The sequence below is a fragment of the Rhyacophila brunnea genome, unplaced genomic scaffold (assembly GCF_057557595.1).
Source record: "Rhyacophila brunnea isolate RB1 unplaced genomic scaffold, BYU_Rbru_1.0 scaffold_17, whole genome shotgun sequence".
Lineage (NCBI taxonomy): Eukaryota > Metazoa > Arthropoda > Insecta > Trichoptera > Rhyacophilidae > Rhyacophila > Rhyacophila brunnea.
The window spans coordinates 24,203,360-24,212,638 of NW_028232827.1; the positions used below are offsets into that span (position 1 = coordinate 24,203,360).

The 9,279-nt window shown below is 32.9% G+C and overlaps 1 protein-coding gene across 2 annotated transcripts in view; it reads left to right on the top strand.

Annotated features, from left to right (window-relative positions):
• The window catches only part of Der-2 (Derlin 2), a 12,774-nt gene extending 4,190 nt beyond the window's left edge, over positions 1-8,584 (top strand). For both annotated transcript variants that reach the window (XM_085944343.1, XM_085944342.1), the window contains exons 2-5: positions 2,266-2,499; positions 3,523-3,642; positions 4,698-4,861; positions 6,055-8,584. In XM_085944343.1, the coding sequence (XP_085800469.1) occupies positions 2,266-2,499; positions 3,523-3,642; positions 4,698-4,861; positions 6,055-6,169 (633 nt within the window). In that variant the 3' untranslated portion in view covers positions 6,170-8,584. The remainder of the gene's footprint in view (positions 1-2,265; positions 2,500-3,522; positions 3,643-4,697; positions 4,862-6,054) is intronic.
• Positions 8,585-9,279: the final 695 nt, after the last annotated feature.

Here is a 9,279-nt window from a genome sequence, read left to right on the forward strand (position 1 = left end):
AGGAATATTATAACATAAGCCGGGTCGCACATCTAAACTCATCTCGACTGCAACACAACATGTCGAATAGGTATGTTGATGTGAATTTATTGGTATTCATGAAACACATGTTACCGAATGTACCTCCACATACTGCTTGAATGCGATATTTTAGTTAGAACAAAACAGCTGGTGTCGCAAGCAACAAATTTCATTCAACGCGGACAGCATGTCACATATACTTGGTGTTGCAATTACGCATGCACAGACGCTATCAGTCGGTCATTTCTAATCCAACCGTCAAACTCGCCAGTCACCATATTTCGTACGCCTACCGGTTTGAATTTTATTTGATGTTTCGAGAGGTTGCGTGCGTCATTCCTACATACGTCACGGGCGACAGTTGCAACATTCCTACGAGGTTTTATTTATGGCTGTGTTGCAGACGAGACGAGTTTGTATATGCGAAGCGCCTAATGGTTCTGATTCAAGTGTTGAGCTATGAGTTGCAACTCATGTATGTGTACAGTAGAACCTCTATATAACGGACTAATGCGGGTCAGGGGGCATGGTTTAGGCAGGGCTTAATGTATTTTAAAAAACTAACCAACACCATCTGCAATAGGTATTCTTAATTCAACAGAAAGAAATATGTATGATTGAAAAAGTGTGCATTATTTTTGTCGGATTGCCCATAGCATACCTAAACTATTATGGTTTGGCTTAGGCAGTGTTTAATTAAATTTTAAATACTAACCGGCACCATCTGCAATTTCTATTCTTAGTTAAGTGAAAAGAAATGAGTATGACTGACAAAGTTTAGTGTGCATTATTTATGTCGAATCTTAACAGCCTACCTCCACATCTCGCCACTGGTATAATTAGATATGTGTTATATAGGTATAATCCAAATCATGTTACTCAGGTTAAAATTCTGAAAGAAACATCGATGTAAGTACTGTTATTTTATTTTCAGCTTGTATGTACTACCAGTTATATATTCTTCACCCAATCAGATATTCGCTCAATTATATCCAGTGAGAATATATTTTCAGATAAATCTTATAACACTATATTATAACACATGAGGAAGAGAGAGCAATACAGGGAGAAAACGTATTAAAAGCGGTGATTTGAGAGAAAACACATGTAAACGTAAATTCTGAACTTGAAAAATAAACTGACACGCAAATAAAGTAATTGTTTATTTTAATCACATCGTAAAAGAAAACAAATGATCCTCTCATAATAGTTTGACATATGCTTACAGTGCAGTACTAACATATCGATACAAGAATGTTGACAGGTGCCACCTGGTAATTTTTTCTAGTTTATTTGATATGAATATAATATATTTTCTCTTGGAATATATTGCGCTTAACTTTCAATTATTAAAGATAGTCTTTCTGTGTTTGCATTATGCGTAGGTAACGTGAATAAATAACACAATTTCTATCGACATTGTTTTAAAAAACTTGTATTGTGGAAACCATTTTTTTGATTTTGGTTGATAAAAAAATAAAATATACTTTGCAGTTGTATAGCTTGCAATATACACAGATGCACACATATCATCGATGAGTTGTTAAGACCACCAGTGTGAATAAATTTTAATTTTATAGGAGAGACAATAACTGGTTTATACGCACATAAATGAAGGTAAGCTTAGTTTTTTGAATTGAGTCTAATTAAATAACAGGTAATAGGGGGCTCCTCATCATCGAGTGTTTCTGATAGTTCTGATGCGACGACTTCGTATGATGGCAATATTTGTTAGATTTTTCTTGCTTCTCCCGTACAGAATTATCGGTTTCTTGATCACGTTACATACTAAGAATTTTGTTTTCTTGAACAGTGACTCAGACCTGAATAGACTCTTCAGTGTGAAGAATGCTGGGTTTCTACTCTACAGGTTCCTCTTATTTTTTTTTCAGAGATACCTGTTTCCAAGTACTTGAAAAGATAACTCGTTCCCAAACATAAAATTTCTTACTATATTAAATCGTAAAGGTCAAGGTAAGAACAATATCTATATTCTGGTGAAAACTGTTAACCAGTGGCGGTGCAGATGCAAAGCACTCCCAGAAATAAATGATAAAATGCTTTGTAAATATTATGTATTATCTTCTATATAACTAATATAATATAAATATAACACACACAAAACTATTCCGTTTATTGAACCTGTTGGTAAACTTATCGACATGTATTTTTTCAACAGCATCCCTATAAACAAAAGTCACCGTACGCCACTGATGTTAATCTATTTTGTTTGTTTGATTGCAGCAATTGGATCTGGTTTCGCCGTTCCAGCTTTACTTTAATCCAATATTAATACTAAAACACTATCAATTATGGCGTTTGATCACAACGTTTCTGTTCTTTGGCCCGATGGGCTTTAATTTCTTTTTTAATATGATCTTCACGTACCGCTATTGTCGGATGCTTGAGGAGGGGTCATTCCGAGGACGGTGCGCAGACTTTGTGATGATGTTCATATTCGGATCCGTCTGCATGGTTGTATCCTTTTCAAATGTACCAAATACCCTGCCTTTAAATAACAATTTTCTCAGGTAACATAAGAGGTCACATGTTGGGTAAAAAGTATGTCTTGTTTCGTCTATCAATATGCAATTTTGGATACAGGCAGTGACGTTCCCAGGAAAAGTGCCGCTCTTAAGCAAACTTATTTTTATTTTTAATTTCAAATTGTCTGCAAATTTTTTAGGTTCTTTTCGGCTATCATAAAATTCTTAAACAGACAAATACACCAAAAATTTTAAATTGACATACCCACCACCTTCTGAAAATTAGAGCATTTCCACGAAACTTACTTTCAAACAGTGGTGGTATTAGGTCCCACGGGACGTCACTGCGTACATGTGTGTTAAGAGTCTTACAGTTTATTGATTTTGAAAGTTTCTTTTATTAATTCTGCCCTATCTTATTTATTTATGTTGTCAGCTTTTTCGGGCTATGAACCCATCTTCGAAACAGTAGACTATAACTTAGTTTCACGGGACCAACTTCATATAAACACTCAGATTACTTCATATGAATTCTCAGAAATTTAGTTTGATAAGGAAAGTGGATACCTATAAAACAATATCATTTAGAAGTAAGTTTGAAACAATGAGAGATAAAGATGTACTGCATTCCAGTCGTTTAGATTGATAAGAACAATGGTGCGATAAAGCAAATCTTTATCAAATGCATTCTCAGCCATTTATTATGCATGCTTATTAATATTTGATAAGAATACAAAGATAGGCTCAAAGCTGTGGGGCTATAAACACATAGCTTGAAACAGCTCTCAAAATAAATAACTCAGATAAATTAGAACTAACAACAAACTATGTTTTGAAACGAATATATGTAATGGGATTTCTACCATGTAAACGCCAATTCGATAAATATAGTAACAATTTACCCTCGAAAAAGTCTATAATATACCTCCACGTCATGTAGTTATGGAAATGATGTAAAATTTTGTGGTATATTTGGCCGTTTTCATAATTACATTTTCCTTAACGTGCACTTCAGTTTTTTGCATTCTTTGTAAATCTTCTTTTTCTTGGACAAGCGTTTACAATAATGCTGGTGTACGTATGGTCACGGAGAAATCCATACGTCCGGTTGACGTTTTTCGGCCTTCATTTTCAGGTATGATTTTCTAATAATATTATTTTACAACTACATACAGGACTTACAACGTCGCCAGATTTAAATATTGTGCTGTATTTTTTTGACTTGCTTGAGACACTTAGACCATAGTTTACGTTATTGGCGTTGGTATGTAGAACATTTTTCTATAAAAATGTCAGTTTTTATTTTTTTGGTAAGTACTTAGCGCTAGGGATTGCAATTCCGAATGAAAATATCAATACCGGTTTTTCGGTATTTCTTATTGAATAGCGGTATTAATACCGGTATTCGTTGAAACATTAAAAAGTACTTATCAGTAAATATAGGTATTAAAATCTCTTTAAAACATTATTTTATAGCAAAACCTACATTTATTATGTTGACATTTAAAATATGTATTAATCATACAAATATTGTAGAATTGGTGATTTTTACAAATAATTTGAATAAATTAATAATTTTAACTAAAACTTTCAAAAAGGCTAGTTCAGTAAGACATGCAAATAAGTGCGTTTGCAGGAAATGCTTCTTCAATTCAACCCTTGTACAGTCATCAATAATTTTATTATAGAATAATAAAATTGAACATTTGTCACGGATATTTTATATTTCGAAATAATATTATGTTAATTTATCGCGACAATTTTATAAATAGGTACCTATATTTGATGGATTTTATTTTTTTACTATTTCAACTTTATTGGGTCAGTCAATATATTTCCATTTTAGCAGCACATAACATATAGGCAATACAGTACAAAGTAATGTAGAAATAACATTCAATTCATTTTTAAAACGTAAACGAGTGTGGTTTTTGATACCGAAAATTCCGGTATTTTGGATTTTTAAAACCGGTATTTCAGTATTGATAAATACTGGATACTGGATAAGTGTGGTGTTGACCATTATTTATAAGATGTATCTGACGAAGTAACTGGCGAGTGATTGCAAGTCTTGGTTGAGCCACTTGGTAGCTATAATCTGGCATATTGTTTTCCATTTGACGAGCTTAAAGTTTACAACAATAGCAATAGATACGTGGAAGGAATCTGATTGCACTTTGTTTGTTTCAGGCTCCATATCTGCCGTGGGTGTTATTTGGATTCTCCGTACTACTGGGAAATGCCATCTGGGTGGACCTGATGGGAATGGCTGTAGGCCACATATATTACTTTATCGAAGATGTTTATCCGAATCTTGAAAGTGGGCGTCGGATTTTAAAAACACCGCAGATATTGTAAGAATTTATTTCTATTGTCAGTGTTGTATTTAAGGTTTTCAATGACTGTGTTTGAGAAACGCAGCTGAAGAAAAATATGAACTGTGTGCCCTTTGTATTCTTATCACTATTATTACCATTGATATTTTTTTAGATTTAAATATCTCTTCCATTACTTAGCGGAAGTTATTGTGAGTAACTCTGCAAATAACGTGTTTGGGAGTAACAAAATACGCCACTGTTTTTTTATCGGGTAACTATCAGATGAATAATCTCTCCCAAATCATGTTCGAGACGTTTCATTCTTTTAAATGACTTCCAAGAGAAAAATTCAGAACTAGTATACATTTATGTGTTCCAGTCGTCGTAAGAACCAAATTTTACGTTTTGATAAGAGGCTCTTTTAGGTGTGCTTAGACAATGATTTTATGATCCGCACATACAATAAAATATTTAAAATTTTTCACATGATCAAAATTATAGTATTGTACTATAACTACAGTACAGTTGGCAACACCGACGCTGATACACATTCACAATAATAGATTTGTATGGTTTGATGGTAACAAGACAACACAGAACATGAAAAAACAGAATGTGACAAAACAGAAAATGACAAAACAGAACATGACAAAACGGAACAGTGACAAAGCGTCTTGCTTACGCTTGAAGAATGAGAGAGATTGGTGAGATAGTCAGCACTTACATGTAAACACTTATTATCGCGATAGTTGAATTTACACATTATTGGTGTCAGTAAATCCATGTACATGTACAGGTGCTATATTGCCACGTTTTCATGTGGCGATTTTTGTCATTCAACTGTATGTTGAATGATAGTTGAAAGTCAATTATTGATAAGTGTGAGCCATATTTCAACCATATTGATTAAGTTGTAAGTTAAATTGAACAAAGTTGAGGTTCTGCCTTGTTTTAGCTGATTCAACAGTGAATCATCATTCGGGTCAACGGGTGCCTACAGTAATCAAGGCGATAGCAACTCTCAACTTGTTTCGACTTAAGGAACGAACAAATTCACTTGACACCGTTTTGATTGAGACTATCGATTCAATTTAAATTGGTACTTTTTCAACATTCAACATAAAGTTGTGCAACAAAAATTGGCGCGTGAGAATGTAGCATAAGGGCGAAGTTTAACAACTGGTCTAATTTAATATACAAGAATGAATTTTTTGATTGTGTGTTTTCAGAAAAACACTATTTGACCCGCAACCGGAAGAGGCAGACTACACGCCCCTCCCCGGGGAAGAGAACTTCTATTGGGACGACGAGGGGCAACCCATAGACGATAGACATTTTCAATAATTTTTGTATAGTAATTTATTTTGTACAAAATGTGATTGCTTATTATAATAGTTGGACTTGGAATGATTATGCATTATACAAAGCAAATGTTTATTGTTAATTTACGTGAGATTTGTTGTAAGTAATTTTTAAATGTGAAATATACGGCAGTGATGATTTATAATTCATGCTTTATTGCACAAAAAGGGCCTATAAAATCAATGTTATGGGCACAGTAATATGCTTTCAATATTACATAGAAACTCTTACCATTGTCATGGTTACTGCATACATATTAAGCCACTATATAATAATAGTTCCAGCTCCCATATCACTGTTTCAATTTCACAAGGTTGTATGTTATATTACCATTGATACAATAAACTATTTTTGTAGCCAACGGATAATTTGCAAGATTTGAGAATGTAAGTCTTTATCGAAAATAAATAATTTGAAAACATTTCAGAAAAAAATTCAACGCCGGGAGGGAGTCGAACCCGCGTATATTTGATTCCGGCCAATGGGCTTTACCAATTGAGCCACACATTTCTCATCTAATTACAGCGAAGTTAACTTAACCTAACGAAATTAAAATAGTTCAAAAGTTTCTGAATTTTCACGCGACAGTTAGCATTGTTCGATATCTGCACCGCCTGTGCAGTAGAACGATAGTGGCAGACCTGCCGGTAAAATAATGAACTACACCGCGCAGACTCATTTTCAGGTCAACCGATTTTCATAACCTGTCAAATAGTACTATAAAATTCAACATCATGTCTCGCTTACTCTTGAAGAATGTGATTGGTGAGATAGTCAGCACTTTTTTTTTTTTTTTTTGTAAACAGTTATTATTGTGATAGTTTAAGTAAATCCATACATGTGTACAGGCGCTATTAGGTATGTTTATTAGTGTTTTCAAATTATAATTGAACTGGCGCTGGAACTCCATTACAATAGTTTTGAAACAATTTTTTAAAAATAAATCAACTTAAAATATATAATTATATTTTCCCAACATTGCGAAAACATAACATATAACTTTATAATAATGAAACAGCGATAGGATTTTGAAAAAAAATGCAGTAATATTTATATACTCATTATTACCTTACTTTTTTAAAGTGGCGCAGCTAGAAATATTGAGCCCTATAGCCGCGTGGCTAAAGCGCCGGTCTATAGTGTCGAGGGTCCCAGGTTCGAATCCTGGGTCTGTACACATATTGTTTTTCAATTTGTGTATGAGTCAGAGTATGGACCTAATAGGTTGAGCAAGTGGCTGACATCCATTTCTCGTAAAAATAAAATCTGTTAATACAAACCTCCACTCTGTGGAGGCCCATATGATCCTATTAGGATCGGACATGGTCGAAAGAAGAATGCAAAAAGCATGCGAGGATCTCCTGTGTATCTAAAACTGAAATACTATTATTTACCCCCGTATATTACTATTTTTATATTACACGCATAAAAAAAAATATAACTTGAAATTAAAAATTGTCAGAATAATGTTTTAGACCATGCGATATGATTATAATCTATATATTTTTTTAAGGATATACATTTTATTAGCAACTATCGGTTTAAGATATCAGGCCCCTCGTGTGGTTGGACCCCAAAGATTTCCATGGTCTTGCGAAGAGGTATAGATATACCATCATAAATTGTCCGGTGTTCGAATTTAGAACTAAGCTCATCACTATAATAAGTATTAAATGCTGTCAAATGATAGCATATGGCGCCCTCACTCAGTGGACAATTTATACTGATGGATCTATAGCTACGCCACTGCTCGTGAATAGAGTATGTCATGTATTGTTATTACACTTGTTTCACCATGTTATTCTCTTACTATAGTTCGATAGGTCTCAAAAAGATGGGGGCACGTTATGTTTTGTAAAAATCAATCAATCAATAATTACGTATCTGATGAGGCAATTTTTTCTACAATACAGATGGGTGTTTTATGTAAATAACTCAATTTTAGTTAAAACTGGACATACAATAAATAATAATAACATACTCTAATGTTTTGATTTATGTTTAATTTTCATTTATAATTTTACACACCTGCTATTGTTAACTTTAGTGCTTATTATTTCCGAAATGATTGGCTGCTTAATTTGTACGTGCTTATATTATTCATTATTGTGATATTATTGAAGAGGCTATCCACACTGTTGCCATATCTAGTATTGCAGGCAATATTGCTAACATGTTTCTGTGCCGTATGCAGTGAATATACGTAATATATATGTAATATTATATATGTGATTTTTTGAGTTTATACATACATGCTGCTTGAAAACTTCACAAATGTTTTTTATGAATGCATAACCAATCTATATCTCCTTGTAATATTAGATGTTAACATGTTTCTATTCAATTTCCAGTCTATTTGTATAATAATTAAAAATCAAATAAAAATAGTTTTTCTTATATTGTCTTTTCTTTTCTCCATTTGATTGGTGCAATGAATTACCATACAAAATAACACAATTAATATACATCTGAATTTCATGATTTGTTTTTGATTAATATGAGATCATCTGGATGTAGTTAGACACATGTCGTGGTCCTTTTTAATTACATAAGGAAATATTTTGATACAAAATGTAAATAAATGCTTGTGAATTTTATTCCCATTCTTCTATCATTTCCTGAGTATTCAACTGTAATGATCATTCAAAAAGGTAAAAAAATGCTAGTACCTTACAGTGGTAAAATAACATATACATTAATGTTTTTGGAATAATTCCGAGTGTTTATTTGCTTTTTTCAAATCCACCGGCATTTGGTCAGTATACAATTTTATATTGTCTGAGCATTTAATTTTATCGATATCGTATTACGGAGCATTTATACACCAATAGCAGAATTTTTTTTAAACAGTTAATGCACCATTTTTTACACAAATACATCATGAATGATTCGTGACATCGTTGCTAAAAAGCTATATTTCCATAAAAGGAGACTGCTAGTGAAACAGTCACTAACTTTTAGGAGAATGCATAGTTTCATTGACATGATATGCAAATTTACATGAATCATGGCTTGATGATTGTTTATGAATCATGAGGATTAAAAAACCGACTAGTTAAAATGCTGCCCAATACGTTCACGTTTCCAATTTA